The sequence below is a fragment of the Onychostruthus taczanowskii genome, unplaced genomic scaffold (genome assembly GCF_017590055.1).
Source record: "Onychostruthus taczanowskii isolate IOZ18803 unplaced genomic scaffold, ASM1759005v1 scaffold29, whole genome shotgun sequence".
NCBI classification, from domain to species: Eukaryota; Metazoa; Chordata; class Aves; order Passeriformes; family Passeridae; genus Onychostruthus; species Onychostruthus taczanowskii.
This window is the reverse complement of record NW_024500239.1, coordinates 6,123,090-6,146,025: the sequence shown is the minus strand read 5'-3', so window position 1 is coordinate 6,146,025 and position 22,936 is coordinate 6,123,090. Positions and strand designations below refer to the sequence as shown.

The following is a 22,936-nucleotide window of genomic DNA, read 5'->3' as shown; positions in this document are numbered from 1 at the left end:
GGTAGCTCAACAGCATTCTCACGTATCTCTTTCCATAGCTAGAAAGGAAACATTGCCATGTTAATTAAATACTTGCATTAGTATCCAGTACTGTTTTTCTCTATATAAACTTCTTGTGCTTCAGCCAAAGTCCATAAATAGGGGCAAAGTCTGCTTAGGCAAGAGTTGATCCTGTATATTTTTCATTTCCATGGGAAGTTGTTGCAGTGATAAGTGAATGGGCACAAGTCAGTAACATAAGACTAAAGGTAACATCTTCAGAAGTCTCAGAACTTTTTGAAAGTGTGACTTATCTTCAAAAATGCCTGCAGCTTTGTCTGCACTGGTACTGTTAGAGGTCACTCTAGAGACTGTCAGCACCCCCCCTCTGTAGGCTGGTGTCTCTGTCCAACCCCCTGCACCAACACTGTCACTGAGTTGGGAAGCTGCAGCGATGCTCGGCACCTGAGCCTGAGCCTGCCTCTAGGATGTGAGTGCACCCAGCTCTGACAGTGAGGTCCACCAGCAGTAAAGTCACAATTTTCTGTCCAGCTTCCAACCTAACTCCTCTCCATAAATATAGGCCAGACCTGGAGCAGAGATAAGGCCAATTTTGGGGTGTTATTAATTTCATATCAAAGCTGGGCTGGAACGTTATTTGTGTCAATGAGAAACTGCAATGAAGTTGGGAGAGGACCTCTTCCAGTGCTGCATGAAGATACACATCAAGGTCAAGCCTAAAGTGTAAAAAGCCTTAGCTTTGGATGAAACCAAGGGTACTTAACAGCCTGTGGCTGCATCTCCAGAATCCCTGAAACTGTCTGTAGCATGTATGGGCACGCCTCAACAAGCTTTCACCTGTTTAGTGTGTCTAATAATAGCAATGAACTTGCAGGACAGTGCAAACTGCATCCCACACTGTGAATCCTCAACAGGCTTAGTGCTGTGTCCTCATTCCTATTGTTACTTTATTTAAGCTGGATTATAAAGCTGGTTTGGGCAAGCCTGTTTGTGCTGCCATTAAATGAAATGTGTCTGCACACTAATCCTCACAAAATATTGATGAGCAATATAGCCACCATAATTTTTTTTAATTGTAGGTTTCAAGGTAATTTAACAGCTTTTCAAAACTTTATTTCAGGTAATTAGTGCAAATAATTAATGATGAAACAACAACGGTTGCTTTCATAGCGTTAACTGCTTGTGAAAATAGGCCAAACCCCCCATTCATTGGGTAAGTTGACTTACCATAAGAATAAAAATATTTTTAACATTTTTCTTTAAATTCTCCACTGCCTCTTGTTACCCAAAGTCATTCCAGCCACCACCTGAAAAGCATGTCCATACATTGGTAATTTGTGGGATACTTGGCTAAAATAAAGTAGACTTTTCTGATCTAGGAACAAGCTCTGACTGGAATTTATTGTAATTTCATAGTATTCCTTCAGAGTCAATTCATAAGCCTTGTTCCTGGTTTACTATTTCCATATTGTTGTGTTTCGAACAGTATGGCAGGGCAATGTTTAATTCAGGGCAATCATATTTGTTGTTTATTGAATCTAGTGTTTGTTTGACTGTTTATCATGACTTTTAAATATCTTAAATACTTAATTAGCATCATTCACAGTAGCACATGGACCTTAAGACAATAGAAAGGAAGAGGCTTACTAAATATTTGCAAAAGGTGCCAGTATAATTTAAAAGAACTGTAGAGCTATTTAGCTTCAGTTTTTATCTCATTCTACTCAGGCAACAACATTCCATCCAGATAAAAGTTGAAGCTATATGTTTCTTCCCTGATCAAACTGAAATAAAACAGTCCCACGACATATTTGGGGGAATTCCATATGATAATACACGTGTGCCTTATATCTGTGAGGGTTGAAAGGATGAGCTGCCTCTTTAAAGAGCTTCCGTGAACCTGTATTGTAGTAAGCTCTGGTAGGCGAGGGGTTGCGTGACTGCAGCAGACTCATTTGTGACCTCAGAAAAGTGGTTATGAAAGTGATCTCTTGATCAGAGGAATAGAGCTCTGCTGCCTGCCAGACCAGCAATGCAGAAATGAGCCTCCTCCCTGCAAATCTGCCGCGGCAGGAGAAAAAGCGCTCCTTTTTTGGATGCAGCGTAATGATTCCTCTGAAAAATTCTTGGGCTTAAAACAAAGTGTGCTCTAGAGTACACACTGCCTCCAGTTAAATTTCACATTTTTTTAAAACATGCAAGATCATCTTTGCCTTTTGCAATTTGTAGTTTTTGCTTTCTTCCTCAAACCTACTCCTATTTTCCTTAGTGTAGAGCTAGTAAGTCTTGTTTCAGTGGTTACTGGTCTGACTCTGGCAGTGAGCCACAGTGTATACCCAATGGAGATCATACTGTTACTGGTGAAAATGCAATAGAAACAAACGTTTATGTCACATGATGAGTATAAAACAGATCTGATGAATCAGTAGGTAAGAAATCACTGGTTTTCATCTAGAGACCTGAGACAGAATAAGACGTGCTAGAAGTAATTTATGTGTCATAGTTCTCCTCATACACAATACTCACCTGGCATTGATCACTCAGTGAAAGCTGCAATTGGCTATTACTGCCTAGAAAGTTGAAGGCATAATTCTATATGGTTCACAAATGAGATACAAGATTCCTGTCCTTATCCTATAAGGAATATTCGTTATTTCTTTGGTAGCTTGCTATGAGTCAAGGCAGTAGGCACTTTTGTAGGAGTCAGACTTGCCTGTTCAAGTCAATGACACATACAGAAGAGTTGAAACTGGAGAAAAGGTTATATTTTATTAGCTAGGACTTTGTTTCTGAAATACAGAACATTGGTTTTCCTTATCTTCAAATGGGACAAGTCAGATAAGAACTCTGTGCCTGCCTTGTAATTTTATCACTATATCTAAGTATTCTCTGGTTTTAAAAATTGAAAAGCAAATCAAAGCAGGCAAAAAATTTACAAACTTAGAGCCTTTAAATGTCACCTTTCCTGCCTTTTATAAAGACCTAATTTTTTATTATGCTCAGAAAATTTGAAGGTCCTAATTCTGGCTGTTGACTTAGGGACCATGGCACTTTTAAGAAACTTAATTTCTCTGGTGGTGAAAGGGAGAGAAAATGTAAGCCCAGTACTGGCCTGTTTAGGGTCTTTGGCATCTGCTTGGGATCTTTTTCTGAGTATGGAGCATGGTTGTCAGGAAAGGCAAAGCAAAACCTTTGTGAGGAAGTGAAAAATAAAGGTTACTGTAGCAATAGAATACATTGTGTGCACGCATTTTTTACTTCTGCAGAAGGTTCCTGTTCTGCAAAGGAATTTATTTTTGAACAAACCATAGTGTCTTCTCTTCAGGCCCCCTCTCTTACGAGGGATTCCAGTTGGGTACCACATCCATCTGTTTGGGTAGCTTTGCAGAACTGGTTTTTGAATGCATACATTAAAATATTAATGTGGATAAAAACACATTTAAGAGATCCAGGGATTGTAACATTATGAGTTTAGGCTTCTGGCAGTTCTGTTGTCAGATTGTTCTTAATTTCGAGCTTTTAGGTAAAATTGTCATACTACAGGTTTTCTTCATATTTCCAAAAGGTTCTGGAATACAGCTCAATATTTTAAAACTACCCTGGAAATTGATTCTGAAATAATTAAAAAACACTTTCAGATAATATCCCTGATGTTTCCCTTGCCCTTATCTTGTCTCAGCACGTGTTCTTACTTCCTGAATTAGAAAATCCAAAGCTTAAGGACCTCCTCTCAGGCATATTTTTCCCACAGCACATTAGGTGCATTTAACTTCTCAAGGCTTCCTGCAGTCCATGTCATCGTGGCAACCTCCACAGGCAGCAGAAAAGGCCAAGCAGAGCAGCTCTGCCTTAGGAAGAGAGCACCGTGCTCTGTGGGGTGTGTGTCTGTCTGTTGTGCAGCAGTGTGCCATGATATCCAGCTGATTTAAAGGTGGAGATTCCCATATTTCCTCTGTCAAGCATGTTTGCTTCTTTAAAGTCCACTGGAAAGCAAAGGTGTCTTTGCCTTTAATATTGGATACAGTAAGGCTGCTATATAAAGCAGATATTAAAGAATTGTTCTTATGATATTCCTGACTCTAAACTGTTGGATCTAGATTTGATTTTCTGGATAACACATGCACATCCTGTGCACTAAGGTCTCAGTGTGAATATTTTAGATCCAGTGTTTATTTCATCTTAAAGGTTTCCTTTATCCTCTCCAGATCGTGTGCATTGGCTATTTTTAAACAGTCTTTTGGGTGATATACTGATCTATTGACACATGCTCTTTTAACTCTCTTCTAAGAGATACTGCCTTAAATTCCTCTTGGAACCAGCAGGTGTGAATTTAGCGTGTGTCTTTCCATGCAGAATTGTGCAACAAAAATTATAAAGGCACAAGAAATTGAGGAGTGGAAGATCAGGAGACAGTCAGTTTGAATCATAGTCCTGGAAAAGAGGTTATCAAATCCAAAAAGTCTAGCAAAGATCATGTAAATCTCACATAAGGTAGTCATTGTCAGGTTGCTTTAATCAAGAAGGGGGACAGATGCTTTCTTATGCATTTTCCTAGTTGCATTTATTTTCATGATTTATCTTTGATTTGAGTTTGTCCTTCAGTGATTGATTACTAAATGTTCTAAACTATATGTTGAAATTGGAAAGGGTAAAATGATGCACAACTTTTATAGCCAATAGAGACTAAAAATGTTCTGATATTCTCAAGGTAAGTCTATTATCAAGACTTCATTGCATTTCTTTTGTAAAATGCAATTCTTACAATCACCTTTCCAAAAGCAGGAAAGATTCCAGTAGGCTTCAATTGCTTACTTATGAACACACAGCTTTCCTCTTAGCTGTCTTTTCAGTAAAAATGGATTTTGGTCTCATTACTCATGTTTCTGAAAAATATTTCAGACTCAAGTTTATTTCAATAGGCTGTTTATCACTACAGAATGTTTTTTGTTGGCTTTAGATGCAATAATTAGTCACAAGCTGCTCTTTCATCATATGCTTAAATTTAGTCACATACAGGCTTTCTCATAAGGTTCTGATTTTTCTTATTGTCACTTCTGTGATATACTTTGTTTCACGTCACAGATGCTGCTGTTGTGCATCTGTTGTTTATTTTCTGTCTGCAACAAATTTTGTGGACAAGACCATGGCATTGCAGTGAGAATAAAACAACATAAGAGATGCACTACTGTGTCACACCAGGGTCCATCTAGTCTGGTATTCTCGTCTTCAAAATTGCTGTCTTTTATCTACTTTAAAGCATTCTTGTGCTGGTGTTACAGGGCACTTCACAGTCCTCATATTGTGGGGTTGGGCAAACAACAGTTCCACATTCAGTTTATCCACTGCCCTTATAATTTTGCAAACCTCTGTTGTGTCTCCCCTCATTCTTTTCAGTAAAACTCACAGCCATTTCAGCCTCTCCTCAAAAGGCAACTGCCTCTGCTGTGGACATCAGCTTCCATCGGCAGAATCAATCCCGAAAAAATGGTCTGATGACAATGCAATAGTATGAGCCATATCAAACGAGGACAAAATTCTTGGGCCACAGAGAAAGAAAACACCAGGAATTCAGAGGATGTAGAGAACTCATTTTTTAAAATATATCTGGACAAAGGAAAAGGTGAACAGCTATTCAGACAAGAAGCCATTATGAAGGATATTTTGAAGAATGAGGAAACTCTTCAAGTGTTTTTGATAGGTCACGTGCTCCACAGATCCTAGAATCAATGTGTCCTGATGTGCTGTTCCTCTGAATATGCACAAATATCATGATCAGTGGGATTTGCTGAGATCCCACTCAAGCAATCAGGATGTAGCTGGTCAGAACACACTGCAAGACACTTAAGGCTAATTGTGGATCGGCTTGGTGAAGTCACGAATGAAAATATTAAACTACATTCATTGTACATTCTAAGGTTCTTAACTCTGGAACTAACCAATGTTAAGCAGACTTTCTAAATACAGAATAGTTCTCTGAAATTAATTTTTTTCTACTCTAAGCTTATGCTGGATATCAGTATTCTGATTAATGGGCATGTAATTTAAAAACGTAAAGGTGCAAGGAAGAAGTGTTGGAATCATCTAAATTTTTTGTGAACAATGTGGATATTGATTTGAAACTGGAATAAATAGTCTGCAGATTTCATACTCAAGGTTGCTGATAAATCAGGCTTGCAATCCATTTTGTGGTTTGAGAGAATAACCCAGTTTTACTTACCTTTTATGTGTTTATTCACAAGGGTGTGCAAGCAAATATTCACCCAAGCTAACATATTAAAGCTTAATTAAAGAATGGAATAGTACACAGATAAAATTAAGGCCCCAGGACTGAATCTATAAATCAAAAATTTCCGAGATCAAATCATCATATTTAATGTAGTAGAAAATAAAATGGAATTGTGAAGACAAACAGGAAGACTGTTACTTGGAGTAAGTCATATCCTGGTATAATTTCAGAGGACTGCATGTCTTCAGCAGTCTTGTAGCCAATATAGTCTACCAGACCAACTGATAGCTCAAATATTTACTCACAGTGATGCAAACAGATCTCTAAAATATCTCCTTTGCCAAGGCACAATGTGGGGCTGTCTGTTGAGGAGATCATCTGTTGAGTCATATGAAGAGAGAAAGGTTGCAACAGTAAGCTAGAGAGAAGAAATGTGTTTTCTAGACAAGTTCTTTTGAGTCTGTTGTTTGTATAGTTAGCACACAATTTGTCTCACATGGAGCTTTTCTTTGGATCTGTGATCCCTCAGAAATTATGGGGCAGGGGAGAAGTTATCGTCCCAGGCTACATTTAAACTTGACATACAAATGTGATTTCTTATGAGATACAGATGGAATAAACCAGCAAAAACCAGAAGAAGAGTTAATAACTCCTTCTGCATATTCTCCTTTTTATAAAAGTCACTTTACCATTCTCAGCATTTCTTAAATTACTCTACACATTTGGAAACGAAGAATTGTGGGAACAGGAAGTGTCCATCCAGAATATACCCTAATGCTCATTCACCTAAAACATTAAGGAACTCCTTATCTTACAAAATTAATGCAGTTTTTAATTAAATAATGAAGATTTTCCTGGTGAGAATGAGAAATGTCCGTTACTGGGAATACTCAAACACTCAGAGGAACCTGCCTAAGTGAAGTTAGCTCTGTTCTGATCAGGGTGAGGTAGACCAGATGACCTTCAAAGGTCCCTTCCAACCTACAGCTTCCTAAGTTTTTGTGATTCCCTGTCCTGACTCAGTTAACAGACCCGGGTTCCCCACAGGTGAACCACTTTCCTAAAGCTTCTCAGAACTCCTTGCACTGCAGCACAATTGAACATTTGCAGGCAATTGTTCTTAGCTTCTCAGCTTGCCTCATGTAAATTCTATTTCCCAAAGGCATGCAGACCTCTTTTTCACATACAAGAATAAAAATACCCTGACTCGTTCACCTCTGTAAGAAGTCCCCAGTTTATGTTTCTTCTTTCACCTGCACCTGCATTCTGATGCTGCCCTTTTTGCTGGACTACTCAGTGCTGCTTGCCCTGACATCACACCACCTCCATCCCAAGGACTCTCTTGATCGTGAATTTCAACCCCAAACTGATTCTGTTCCTGACACAACCTTGCTCAACAGTTAGATCAAGATGGAAAAGATAAGATTGATGGGCTTTAGAGGATAGAGTGAAGAAGATGGTGGATTTTTTCTGGGAATTGTAGGAAAGCACACCAGGACTTCTGCAAGGCAAGAGGCTCGTTCTTCTCCCTTTCTTGCCTGCTGGAAACCCTGTCTGAGATTTCATCCTTAGTATATTGTCAGATCACCACTAAATTTTCTAATGAGCCAGATCTCTCAGAGCTAATGTTTATAGAAAAACTATAGGAATGAGAGCTTTTCCCCTCTTTTCTCTGCGTTTCTGTAGAAATAATTTCCACGTGTACTTTTACACACACACAGGCAGCACTGGCAGCTGGATCACTGTTTTAGAAAGTTCATGTGATCTGCAAAAATTTCTTAAAACACAAAACCAGTGGAATATAGTGAAACTATATTCCAGTGGAATATAGTGAAACCAACCGTATTGATGATCGCTCCAGCAGTGTTTCACTGTTTGTGAAGGGATTTGACTCCAGGGAAACACTCTTCGCCCTTCGCACAGCGGGCTCTCTCTCCCTTCTCCCCGCTGCACGAGAGTTATTTTTCTGATCCTTTACTCTAAGCTCCTTTGCTTTTTTTAGGCAACTTCCAGATATCTGATACAGTATATAATGAGGAATTAGGTTCCATTACACCAAGGCTTAACCTTCTCGAAAAGCATTCAGCGCTTGCCAGGAGTCATCAATATTTAACAGCTGTTGTTATTATGAAATACTTCATAGGGTAATGTGGCTCGTCTGCTCGCACGCAAGGGTTTGAACGGCGGCCAGGGCCCTGTCAGAGCCGCCGGGAGATTGACAGGCGGCGAGCCTTGCGTGACAGCGGGGCCGGGGTTACTCAGCACTCTGCCTCCTCCGCAGCGGGGACTTCTCCTCCCCCTCGCCTGCCTTCAAAAGGGCTCTCCGGGCGCTGTGGGACACGGGCTGGGGGGCTCAGGGGGGCGAGCTGGCCCCACAGCCCCGGGGAAAAGAGGGCAGCCCGGTGGTGGTATCTCTTTGATGCCCCTCTCGCACGGGGGAAAATGGATGAGGCTCGCTGGGAAAGGGGAAGAGTGGTTCTGCGAGAAAGAGCGGATGGGATCTGGAAAGCAAAAGGGTTCGGTTTGTACCTTAAATAAATGTCATGCTGTACTCGAGAAACTTCAAAGGGAAGTCAGATTTCAAAGCATCTCTTAAGAAGAAGCAGACTGAGAAAACCGCTAAGTTGGGAAGAAAAACTCTGCATTACTGCTAGCGTAATTTCATCTGGCGTTCTGGTAGCCTCCGCAACAGGATCAAGCACCATACAGCTTTATTCAGCTTTTATGCATTTTGGTGCTGATTTCTTTCCCAAAGCACTTGTACTACCTGTGTATTGTGCAAATGTCCTTTCCAACTTGTTTGGCAATATATAACAACAGTTCCTTATGCTGCGTATTTTTTAATTTCAGTGTTCATCTAATGACCCCCATCCTAATTGTCACTTGGTGTTCTCTGTAACACAGCCAGAGGAAACGGATCATTTCAGTTCATGGCTTTAGGTTTGTTAAGCAGAATTGCTCATACTGAGTGTTTCCGAGTCAGTTTGTTTTGTTTTCTTAGTATTCAGAGTAACACGCATAGCTGATTCTTCCTGCAGCTAGAAGATGCAGGAAGAGAGACCCTGCTCTCACTTCCTTTCGAGTAACAGCTACCAAACGTAAGATTTGCATGCTTAAAGCAGTGTCTCTGAACCTGCAGTCTGGATTCGGGTATTTTCATCCGCCTCTTTTAAGAAACAATTTTTCCCCTGGGCATCATCGGAGAGAACCGGTAGTCCCTTGCAGGGGGGCTTGAAACTGATTCACCAGCCTGAATCTGAAGAAGACTGTATGGTCCCCTTCCTCCAGCTCAAACGAACCCAGGCAGGGTGTTCAGTTCAGAAGCAGCATCCCCTCACTGCTCATTTCTTGCCTGTGCTGTTGCTTGATGCAGGCACCTGGGGTACAGTCTGCCCCCATGTTAGACTGTTACACAGCCTAACTTAGCAGCTACTTTTGCTAATTATTTTCTGAAGAATGAGGCTGTGCTCAAGCAGGATGAGGTACAGAAACATTCCAGAGAATGTAATCCCATGGGTTTAAAAAGTATGGTTTTGTGAGTCTCCTGAAATCTCCATCCCTTTGAACTTAAGAGTATCCTGCAATGAATAAATGTTCTGTAATTTCTGGGGCAAAGGGAACGTCTGTTCTATAGACTGTGTTAGGCAGCTTTTCGTTACAATATTCCAGATTTGGCTTTCAAGCCAAGGTGTTTGCAAATGCAGATAGCAATGCTCATATCAGAACTGGAGGCTTGAAAGAGGTCTCAGGTTTTTACACTGTTCTGGGCAGAGACAGTGCAGCTGTGAAAGGTTCAACAGCACTACCTGAGACCATCCCATACTCATTCAGCCAATCTCATAGTCTCCTCTGTGGACTTATTTTCTCCATTAATTAGCTGTCAGTTCTAATTCTACATTTTTTTTTTTGGTTTCCACTCCTTTCACCGCTTTCAGATTAGAAATTGAAAAAATTTCCTCAAATCTTTGACCTGTTTTCCAGGAAATTGCATTGGCCATTTTGTTTCTTTTTTTATTCTTTTTTTTTTTCTCCTTCCTCTTCTTTCTAGCCCCCTGTCCCCTTGCCCTGTGTATTTCCACAGTGTTGTCCTTTGTAGGACCCAGCACTTCCAGACTTGTTGGCTTTTAATGTTGCATGGGATTGCACCATGCACACCAGATCGCATGACCTTGCAAAACTGTCAGCCCTGGTACATGTATCTCTGGTATTTATCATACTATGGTATCAATATGCTCATTCATCTTCTTTGGCAGAACAGCTCCATCTTCTGTTTTGTTTCATGTTCTGGAAGTGCAGCCTCGATGCATTGTGCTCAGAGAACGGTCTCTGGTGTTACCACTTCCCATCTCTTGAGTTTGCCGGTTTTGAACCTGGTAGATGAGTGCTCTGTGCTGACCATTGAAAGGGTTGCCTCTCCCATAGAAAGTCTAAAGATCCATAAAACTAAAACTCTCAATTTATTATTTCTTTTTTACAGCCAGCAGCATTCATTAGTCTGCCTGAAGTATCAGCTTTTCTCTTGCTCCATTCTTGATACATGGGAACTCCAGCAGCGCGTTTACCCCTCAGGTCACTGAGTCATCCTTTGCTGTTTTTTATTTTTCAGCTTTATTTTCAGACAATTTGCTCCTCCCTGCCCACCAGAGACAGTACTCCTGCATTCTTCAAGCCCTCATTTGTTTTCATCATAGACTTCGCTGTTGCTCCAGAGGGACACCATTTTATGAGATGTCTAAGCTTGATCACAGCTGTCCTGGCATCAGGGTCTTTTCTATCAAGCCACCCATCATAACCAAAACTTGCTGTCCTGTTCTCTCTCATGATTCTTGGTGGTGACAGGGGTATTGTTAGACTCTTCTGTTTTCTTTTCCCTGTTTTTCTGCCTAGTCAGATAACATCTTGCAAGCTTCCCTCATCTGCCTGTCATGTCTTGCATTTCCTCCTCTTCCTCATTTCTTTCAGCATCTGTCTGATTTTCTGCCTGTCTTGCTCTGCTTTCTCCAGGTGACAGGCTATCACCAGCACCTCTCTCCTGAGGTGTCACTGCAGTATCAGCCCAGCCGTGGGTAGATTAATCAAGTATTTCCAGAGTGGGGAGGCAGAAGGAGAGTGAGCAGTGAGTGACTGCTCTGCTGTCTCGAGTGCAAGCAGCAAACGTTCCCATCTCCGAGAGCATTCGTTTCTTGGAGCAATGGTGTTATTTGCCTTTCTTTGATGGTGCAGTGGGTCTCCCTGCATTCAGGCCAGTGAGAAGGGCAGGCCATGAAACAGATGTGTGTGGCCTAACATATGGGTAACTCTAACTGGCAAAATAACATTAAAATGCTTTCCATTTGGAGATGGAATTTATAGTAGCCAGACGAGTTGCAGAACAAACATCTCTTGTGCTTCTGATGCTGTGTTTGTATGAGCCTGAAGGCTAACAAGCAGGCAGGGAGCTCTGGCCCGCTCAGTTGGATAAAATAATAGTTTCCACTAACGATGAAGTTCGAACGGATGGAATTTTCTCAACACCAAAAGAGCGCATCAAAGAATAAACCTTCGTTTCCTTTCACCCCTCCCTGTCTGTCCTTTAACCTGAGCAAAGACCACAAACCACCATGTCAGTAATTACAAAAACATCTTTTCTGAGGAGGGAAACTCTGGAAGAGGCCATTGGAATAGGGGTTGGACTTTTAAAAATTGTTGTCACAAGGTATTTAAAAGATTTGTGGATGTGGCACTTAGGGACATAGTTTAGTGGCAGACTTGGTCGTGCTGGGTTAGTGGTTGGACCTGATGATCTTAAGGGACTCTTTCAACCTAAATGAGCCCATGATTCTATGTCTGTTCTTATAGACAGGCCTAGCAGAAGGCCTAGCTGATCAGGGGGAAAAAAGCAACCATTTCCTATTAGCTTAAATAGTACACCAAAATGAAAGTTTAATGAAATGAAGATTTAAGAATCTGTATATTCTCTTCACAGCAGCCTAGGTTACAAGTCTGAACTCCCAAAATTATTTTGGCTGGAAAATATGGATAGGGATCTGTTTAACGCAGCTTGGGATTTTCCTGATGTGCTTTCCCATGCCCAGGGGAGGGATTTATTACATCTAATTATACAGTTGAGATAATTGCTTTGAGCTAATGACCGACATTATCACTTGCAGGAAATATTTACAATGTAAGCTAAAAGCCATCACAAATATTCAGTTGGTGTGGTTCTGAGTTGCCATTGTTTACTGTAAAATGCTGATGTATCCTGCAGCAGTCCCTTACTAGGCTGTTAAATTGATAAGGAACTCTTGAACAGGCTCAGGACCTTTAGGGCTTGCTGTTTGTCTCCTATTCTTATTCTGGTTTGGTACAAACTATTCCTGCCACCTAAACCCTTTTTTGCTGGGGAGGATTTTTGATTGGCTGGGTTGTTGTTGACGTTTTTTGGGATTTTTGGTGTGGGTTTGGCTTTTTTTTCAGAGGGGTCTTTTTTGTTTTAGTAATAATTTCTGGCTGTTCCCACTCCCTTTTGGCTGGAAGGGAAAATGTGTATCAAACAGATAATATCACTGGGATGCCCTCCTCTCCCATTCTCTCCATGAAAACAAGAAAAAACAGAAAACTGGATCTCTGTTTGCTACCAGGGTCTTTGTATGACCCTTCTCTGGAAGTAGGAGTGAAGCTGACTTAATTTTTACTGGCCAAGTGATAAAGACAGGTTCCTGTTGTGATCCCTAGATGATGCTGAAGCACAATGATCATGTAGTGCCAGCCTTCTCAGAAATTCTTTCATTATCCCCAGAAATGAGGTCATATTTCAGTGATTTTTCTGTAGGATATATTGATAGGAAGAATTTGAGCATTCAAAGACATTTGAGATCAAGCAATGTGAAGGAAGAGCACTCACCAGCCGAGTTTCCCGTGAAAGCTTAATCAGAAATAAGCTTTTTTCCCTATTATTAGGAAAAATATATGACATTTTAATCTATAATGACAAATATTCATTAACTTCATGGAGTAAATGACATGCTAAAAACAAACTTGAAAACTCTGTGTAAAAATGAAACAGTTTAAGAACATTTCCTTGAATCTTACAGTTAGGCTGAGACTTGTAGAAATGAACAGGGTAATGTGAGACCAAAAATAATCTGATGTCAGGAGATCAGCACTGAAAATAAGAAACTTATTCCCTTTTCTTCTGAGCTATATAGACATTTCTCTGTATTGTCATAATACATATTTTTACAAACAAAACAACTTGCTAACTTTCTTTTGTTTCTTTCCTGTGGGTTTTGGTTGTTGCTTTATGTAGAGTAGACTAATGGAAAAAATATGTTCAATAGAAAATGTGATAGATATTTCATATAAAAAAACATCTGGACTGCAAAATATGTATCTATCTCCAGCACAAGGAGAAAAAAAAAAGAATAGAGAGTTGTCAGTAACTGAGATCCAGACCACAAAGACAGTAACCACCAATTAAATTCAATGCATGTTAAATGCCTAAACAACAATTTTAACCCTAATCGTTATGATTTCTAAATTGATGATAACTCTTTCCAACAGCCATTCAAGAAAAGCACTTTAAGAAGCAAGCTGGCCAAACGATAAAAGAAGACAATATACCTAACAAGACTGCTGTACAAGAAGGTGGACTTCTACTAGAAGTGAGTGAAAAAAATGCTGGCTGTAATTTATTCAGTTTGATGATATATTTGGGCTGATGATTTGGGGCAGCGTTGAACAAACAGTCAGTCTTGGTGGGAGTCTTTCAAGGGCCACGCTTGTGAACATTTCCTGCAAGAGCAAGACTGACATTCGTGACAGTCACAGTCAGTGTCCATTTCAGCAATTGCACCTTACACCCTTGCTTGGATCCTTGAAATTAGCAGTGAACCCCAGCAGGACAGTTCACAGTTATTTTTCACTTTTAGGTTTATTTTACTTGGCCCATATTTTGAGGATGTCGACATGAGCTTTCCCGGTTTCTCATCTGAACTGAGAATATTCTAAGATATTTTAGTTTATCCTACTTCCTCAACTCTGTGTTCTGCACACACACCGTGTCAGCAAAAGTTATCCCTTCTATGTATTTTTATCCCCTTTAGGCTGACTTTATATTGGCATAGAGGGGCCATGCTGTTACTGAGGATTGGATCCATTAATTTAAAGGAAGAATTAATGCTGCTGTGAACTACTGAACCAGTTAGAGCCCAGCGGTCCATCCCAGATACATCTGCATTTCAAACACATGATGTAATAATGCCTTTTATACTCTGAGGTCCCTGGAAATTCCTGTGTGATTAAGATTACATATGTTGTGATTAATATTACAGTTGTTCTGGATAGGATAATATTCATAGTATAAAAACTGTGTTTTAATGACAGCCCTGAGATGCACGTAAATGTGAATTAAATAGTAGCCTCCAGCAAATAATTGCTGAATACTATTAAATTAAAACACATTTTAATATGAGATCCAATCCCATAAGTTACTCAAGTCTAAGGAATGGAAACTGGCACCCTGCTTTCCTTCCTCTAAATATTTTAGAAGATTTTAATTTTAGATTTCAAAGCAAGTAACACAGAGGCATCTGATAGGTTACTGCTACTGCCAAAACAAGACGTTTGGCTGTCAGGTGTTATTTTGCAGCCATTTCCATTCTCAATGAATAGGGAATACGGGGTGTACAATAAATGATAAATATGGTGAGTATATAAATTTTAACAAGGGTCTTCTCTAATTAGTCAATGTTTTGTTGTGTGTAGATGACATGCCCACCAGTTATAATCACTGAGCATCCTCAAACAGTAGACTGCTGTGAGTGCATGGAGAGAACACTGTCACACAATTTGGGGCAGGTTATGAGAGACTGCTATTGCTAAATATGCTCTGCTTACTGCAGGGTATGCAGGAGTCACATTCCCTCTGAATACAGGGGAGATATTTTATCCTGGGTCATACTTAAAGAGGATCATTAACTGGATGATTAAGTGCATGTTAGTTTGAATGTACTTGCCAGGCTTCATTTATGGGCATGTCTGACCTAGAATAAGAGGGTGAGTTTTCCTTAGGTCTTGTCGGGAATGTTCTCTGAGGACTGAGTTTGGCTCGGATCCTCATTCAGTGGTTGTGGCACATGAAAAAAAGTGGGGTTTTATGATGTTCAACCAAATTCACCATGTTGGTTATTAGGAACTGTGGGATTTTAATTAAATATCACATTTCTGATTCCTTCCAAGAAGAAGCAAACTGTGGTTGCTGTTCTTTATATATTGTCTTATGAATCTGACCACTTTATTTGCTCTCAAAAGATATTTTTGTGTGTTGAAAGTGTTGAAAACCACTTTCCATATCATGACAACACCTTGCACTGTGCAACCTCTGCTTTATATAATACAAACCAGAATAATCACCAAAATATTCATGAATAATACTGTTCCCGAGTGCAATGTTAATGGAAAATCAAGAATAATTGCTTTTATTTTTTTTTCCTAGTGGGTATAGTCACTCTGCTTTATGTATGGAGAGAAATATGGGATAACAAGAATTTAATTGCTGGTAAATAGTGTATCTGGGACTCTTGAGTTTTGGAACAATGCAGTATTTTCCCTTTCAGCTTGAAAGAAAACAATGGAATTAGGCTGTCTTCAAAATATGTTTAAAATGTTTTTTATTTCTAAAGGCTTCTGCCACAACATGTGTTTTTTATTTAAGATTTTATGGAGATTTTTTACAGCTATAATCAAATAGCTTTCATCAACAATAACAGAATAAACAATGATACCACTTTATCAAAGACTTTTTAGTGGAGCACAGCAGGTATCTAAACAAATAATTTCTTTTGGTTCTTTAAGATAATTTCTTCTGGATTAGAGACTTTGCTTGCCATCTTTGTTTCCCTTTAAAGGGAAGACAGACAAGTCTCTAAGAACCAAAGTTTAATTTTGTTAAAGTTTTTTTTAATGTGTCCCATTCTTGCAATCTTTACTGTTCTTTGAGCTTTTGCATTCCAACAGTTTGACTGCAGTAATGATTTTTAGCTGTGCACTTTCAAAATATTTTCCAAGACAGGTGGTTTTACAACCCCTGTGCCCCATGTCTTCTGGCAGAAAAGGGGCACATTCAGTTTCTGCAGCCTGTTAGTGAATACTGACGGAACACTGGGCCAAACCCATAACCAGAAAAAGGGGAAAATAAGTTGTATTGGCAGTCAACAAATCCAGATAGAGTTTATGGAGTGATGGGGTGGAGAAACACAATAAAATGGTGACTTGGAAAAATAATGAATCACTGGTGGGTATCTAGGCAATAGCCTTGATTGCAGGATTCATCTCATGGCTGTTAGCCACCTCCTGCTCTTCCCCCCAGCTATGTTGTGCTCGTAATCTTAAGTCCAGACTCAGAGTCTACACTATGGCGGAGGAAATTGCCCATCCCAAAGGGCTGTGTAACTGTCATGTGTTACACTATTCATGGATCCCTGGAAGAATAAAATGACTGTTGTTAAGGGGGAGGCTCTACATGGACTTGCTTTCTTAATGACACGTAATCAGGCGTCACCTCCAACACTGCCTCTTGGGTAAGCAGCACTTGTTCACTGAGCAGCACCCTGCTAAAATTGTCACTTGGGCTTTATTGACCACTTCACAGTTGCTCCTGCAATTTTTCTGCTTGTCATGGACAAATAATTGACGTTCAAATTTCTGTCTCAACCCTTGCTGCTAAGGATGTGCCTTCAAGTACTTTCTTCTCTTCTTCATTATGTTTGTTGGTCTTCTGTTATGCTCTTGTAGGCTGAAGCATAGGGTTCGTGGCATCTCTGTCTCCAGACGTATTGGACGTAATTCTTTTCAGGTGTGAAAATAGTGTTTTATAACCAAAGTGTCACAATAAATATAAAGAAATATGGGCAAAAATGCAGGCAGCTCCTGAACAGATGGTAGTGGAGTAAGACTGCCTGGTTCTATCATGCTCCCTTCTTACTGATGAATATTGATAAAGGCCAGACATGGCTTTTTTTGTCATTTCCATGCTCACTGGCAGCTCAGACTCTTTCAGAGAAGATCCATGTTGCTTCTCAGGATGCTCCAAGCCACACTTTTGTACAGTTCAGGGTCAGATTTCCATGAGTCTTCTACTCTTAAGGCTTCAGGGCACAAGAATCACATTCCTGTGGTTTTGTCTCAGGTTTTTCTTTATGGCTGCATTGAAGATGCCAGTCATAAGACTGTCCTGGTACTTCTTATTCAGTGACGCTGTACATTCCATTTAATACCTTTATCAAGGACCTGGATAAGGGGATCAAAGGCACCCTTAGTCATTCTCACAAGACACAGGGTTGGATGGGAGTGTTGCCCTGTTTGAGGGCAGGAAGGTTCTGCAGAAGGATATGGAGGAGCTTACTACTTATTTAAATTTTTAAACAAAGACTTTGAGGTGCCTGGCATCTTAAATATCTTAAAATCGCAGCCATATGGTCCTTAACTTAAAAAATAAATAAATTACTAACACCTTCAAAATCATGAAAGGTAGGTTTGGTGGTGCAACCATTATAATTCTCCACTGATATTAATAATCCTAACTTCATTACATTAGCTACTTAAACATATAAAGTTGGGTTTTTCAACCTGAGCGTCCATGTTTTGTTCCACCAAAGCATGCAGAGGAATTTCGCTGATTTGAGTTGTAAGCAGCAAAACTAGTGAGGCACTTCAGGTTATTTAGCTTCTGAACCAGCACCATTTGTGCTTGGTATTGGCTGCTGGTGCAAAGCTACAGCACAATCAGGTGTAGATCCTGTAGCACACAGAATGGGCCCTTTTTCACCCAGACAAGTCCATTATAGATTATTTCTTAATTCCATATCACAGGTTTGGAAATTCTGGTTCTAACTTGGTAGCTCCCACCAAAGTCAATGAGGTCATCTTTTGACAGCTTTAATACCAAATGGACCCCAGGTCTTAATCAAAACCAATGAAAAACAAAGTTTTAATGCAAGCAAATGACTTAGGATTTGACACAATGTGAGTTTAAAGCTTATTATTTAACATTATGTTGCTACCTTAGAAATGGATGCAAATAATAATCTTTCTGGGAGTTACTTTGGAGAGGTGAATGTGCAAATTTTGGCACTGAAATGCATCTCCCTGTGGCCACTACTAACAGCTTGAACTAGAGTTCAAGTTTCATTCCGAGGGAGTTGGAAAATGATACATTAGAAACATCCTATTGGTGCTGTTCTTCACTCTGCATAAGGAAATAACATAGGAAACCCTTTTCCCAGTTGGTTTCCTGTCATTTTTTTAAACTTGTTAGTGTAATTCCACTTCCTCCTTCCAAACTGATTTATGTAATCGGTTCTTGATAAAACTGTGCTCTTGAAAAAGGTACTCCAGTTTGAATTTCAGTCTGAGAGCAATAGATTTTTCCTCTTCCTGTTATTTTTTAACTTAAACTTGAAAAGGCAAATTGCAAGTCCAACAAAGTGCATGGAGATTATATGGATCTATGACCACAGCACAAGATTCAGAAATCAAAAACTGGTAGAGAGAGATATTTTTGGTTTATTCTGGTCTGGAATCCCTCTTCAGCTTCTCGTAGTGCTGACTCTCTCTTAGCACAGTCCTTTTAAAATAAATCCTGATAGATGTTGATACAATGCTTCATTTTCTTAATCTAACTGGTTTAAAATCAGACCATCAAAATAGGAAATTCTCATAAAAAGCTCATAGTCTTAGTGCCTTTTTTCAGTTAATACAACTTTTTAAAGTTACCCAAACAACACTTTTACTTTCCTTTGTTTTCAAACATGAACCTTCTCCCAGTAATTTAGATGACATGATTTAAGCTGACATTAGTCACTTGGGATGACTTACAGGGAATTTATCCATTAAAATAAACCATAAATGAGGTTAGCAGTGCTATTTTATCACATGCATATATTCACTTTCTTCTTGCTAAGCCTAGGCATAACACAAAGGAACACTTCAGAGGCCCTGATCCTTTTTTTCTTTCTTTTCAAATAGGCATATTTCTAAAATCCAGACTTGAAATTTGGCATGGCCACAGCTCTGTGCAAAAAACATCCCTTCTCTTGCCCTTTAGACAAATAACTAATGTTCTCGCTTATTCCTTTCTTCTTTTTTTTCCTTCTTCTCTAACAAATCTGGATAGAAAAGCCATGACTGCTAAATTCCATTTTCTCTCTCCTCCAGTCCTTAGTGCCACTGTAATGAGTGCAACAATCATGATGCTGCCACAGTGCTGAGGTTTCAGAAATACAGGAGGTGGTACCATCTGACTTGACAGGGGGACAGAGAAAAACAAAATCGTGTTATCCCCTCCCTTCAGATTTTCAGCCTAACCATGAGAAAAGTGATAGAAGATGGATTTTGATGGGCAAAATTGTGTGGAAATAATGAACAAAATGGTAACCACAATTGCCAGTACACATAATGTCTGAGAAGCTTGACTTTTGCCAGGACTTTTGCAAGAGATTTATGGAGGGATTTGAAGAGGAAAAATAGGTACTTCTGTAGAGGCTTGTTGTGGAGCCTTTTTGCAAATGGGAAAATGCCAGTAAGTGCTTCTTTTCAGATTTCATGACATGTTGGGCTGATGAGAGTTAGTATTTATCTTCTCCAACACAAAATTACTGATTACAGTTGAGAGGGAGCAAGCTGGGAGTGGATTGGAAAATCAGGACAGGCAGCCTATGTTCAGTATGACAGAGCAGGAGGAGCGGGCAGTCAGCGCAGGTGTGTGATGAGGAGAGACAGCTATCATCCTCTTGTTGCTGCTGGCATCAGGAGAAGTGTCTTCCATTTGTCAGGAGACAGGCAAACCTGCTGTCATATGAGGAGGGCTGGCTGAGAAATTGCAGTTGTACCAGTGACCAGAGCAGCTGTCCGTCCATAGCGTTAAGGTGAAGAATCAATAAGCTTTGGCACAGATGCAGCTCTGAGTCTGAGGCCGCTGTTGCTGTCTCCAGACTGTTCATCACAGCCAACTCCACCCGACTCACTTTTCACAGCCGCTTCCTCTGTTTCTGCTCAGGCTATTTCGGTGCCTCTTGGAGACAGTCCAGTGGCCACATAACTTCCTCCTCAACAAAACATATTCTCCCGTTTCAGCTCTGTTAGTTTTTTTTTCCTCTCACTGACTTCAGAGCTAATCCTTGACAACTATTTCCACCAGTCAATAGGTTTGGTACCTGTACCTGAGCCCTGCATCGTATAGATGCACCAGGACTTAATCTGCTGCTAGAACTGACTTCTTGCATTCAGGCAACAAGGCGTTCATAATACACTGTTCGTTTCATACCAATTTCTGCATTTGCTTTTCAGGAAGCTTTTTTGAAGATGTCATAGTCATGTATTGCAAAAAAAACCCCAAAACCTTGAAGAAGCAGATATACACTTAAAATAATTGCAATCATACATTGTTCAACTTGTCTTGTCTTCAACTGGTTGAAGTGAAATTATAAATGAGCAGCCTAAACTGTATTCACAGATGACACTTGCTTTCAGTATATTCTTCATTCTCAGTTCAGGAAAGCTCATGAGCTGCAGCCTTGCCATCTTCTCAATAAGAAGAAGTGATGAGCAAGAAAACAGGTCTAGGCTAGACTGTGTCCAGTCTTGAGAGCTTTTGCAAATTTGCAGTGATTTTTTTATGGAGGTTTTGGAAAAAACTCTACGTATTTTACTAGAAATATCGAACACATTCCACTTTCACTTTTTGTCTGCCTTAGTTAATAAAACTTAAATGCTCAAACCAAAGCAGGGGCTTGCAGTTAAGAGACTTAGGGAAGGATTCATTTAGTCTATAATGCAGCCTAGGATTTGCAGTCATTGCTGGTGGTTAGAGGAATTGTCTCTAACTTTCTATCCTTATCCCTCTCCATAAGATCCACCATCATCCACTTAATATCTTGATTAGAGAAAATATTGCCTGCCTCTCTGGGTCAGCACAATGCCTTTATAGCAGGATTCACCCCTGCTGTCAGAATGGGATAGGGTGTGTTTGATACAGGATACTTACAGCATAAAAAACACGCATAAGATGATAACTTGCACAGTAAAACTGCTCCCAGAGTCAATTTCAGGGATGCCATTCTCCCTGAAAATTCTACTGACCTGAAATAGTGCTTTAAAAGGCTGATTTAGCCTTTTATATATATTATCAAACAGAATGTGAAATACAGATTGTTTTGCTCTTCTTCCCACCCTCTGAAATAGTTTCATGTTAGAAAATGTGATATATAGCGCTAAATACACAGAAAAAGAGTGCTGTGAAATTAGGGCATAACATTCTGTTTTCAGTACATAGGCTGCAACATTGTCTCTTTTAGGTTTTGATTCCTTACAGAAAGAGATGTCTGCCATTCATCCTCATTAACAGTTTGCAAGTACAAATAAAAGTCAGCTGTGCATGGAATATTATGACGGCTTCCTCTATTCAGGACTTGGTGCACTTACATGTAAATAACACTGAAAAAAAATCCAGACATTTGGTACTTACATATGTCTAATTGTCCAACATGTTGGATAAATATTATTTGAGACTCTTTTCAGTAACTTGTTTCTGTGAAAGATAATGTCTAATCTTACTACATTTGTTATTTCAAAGTCTACCTAACTAAATTTGTTATTACAAGTGCAGAGTAGTGAGCAATTAATGCTTCATTTTGAGTCTTCTCAAATGGAATTAATCAGGCTTGCATTTTCTATATTGAAATTGTTGAAGAGAAGACTGAAAAGCTCAGAGCAGCTGCAGAATTCAGAAAGGACGAAGAGCTGAACTTGCACTGAAGATATTGCCCCAGCTTTGCTTCCATCTGTGAATACAACATCTGCTTTTGAGGAAGTGAAATGAGAAACTGCATGAATCAATATAAAGATGGTTTCTATTTCCAAGTGTAGTCCAGGCCATAGTATTTGTGAAAGAGCATTGACAGGAGGGTTCCATTACTAGTAGAGCACAATTTTAAATTCAACATCATGATTAATGAGGAGGCTAAAGAAATAGATTATAATGATTATGTTGTAATTTAGTATCCTTTCACGATAATTGCTAAGGTAAATGACATGTTACTCATCCACATACTCACTAACTATCTAGCAAACATCATATCTCTAGCTATGTATTAATAAATAAAATATGCTTTGCCTCAACAATTTTAGAATTAATAATTTAAACATTCTTCTTTATATTATTTTAAGCAGTCTTCAGTACTTGTATACCATCCATTAACCTCAGGTAGCATTCATATTCTTGCTTCCCACATGACATCCTCAATGGTAAAGCATGCCATATAACAAATTCATACTGAGGTGTTCAGTGTCACCCACAAATTCATTTTTGCATCAACAAAACCTTCCCCAACCTATCTTTAAGCTAGTAGTCATCAGTACTGTTCCTCTCTGGAAACATGGCCTGTATTCTCTTTTCCAGTGCTTAGTACTTGTGGAAAAAACAGGATTTAAGGGGGATGCATCTCTTTCTAGTATGCACCACATCAACTTTCTGCACAAACAAAGTCAACTGATGCTTCAGCCCTTGTCTCTTAGCCCCATCTTGGGCAGAGTAGTTGGTTTTGAGGCGCCAGGTTCATTGGGGACCAGAAATTCATATGTTAACAAAAGAGAGGCCCTACCCCAAGGACTCGACACAGACTAAGCAAGCTTTGTTACAAAAGCTTAGTTTGGAAGGAATGTATAATGGAAGGA

At 39.6% G+C, this 22,936-nt stretch overlaps 1 protein-coding gene across 1 annotated transcript in view; it reads left to right on the top strand.

Moving 5' to 3' along the window:
• The window catches only part of AHRR (aryl-hydrocarbon receptor repressor), a 62,655-nt gene that overhangs the window by 22,671 nt on the left and 17,048 nt on the right, over nt 1-22,936 (top strand). Inside the window, exon 3 of the mRNA XM_041408138.1 lies at nt 13,769-13,869. Within this exon, the coding sequence (XP_041264072.1) occupies nt 13,769-13,869 (101 nt within the window). The remainder of the gene's footprint in view (nt 1-13,768; nt 13,870-22,936) is intronic.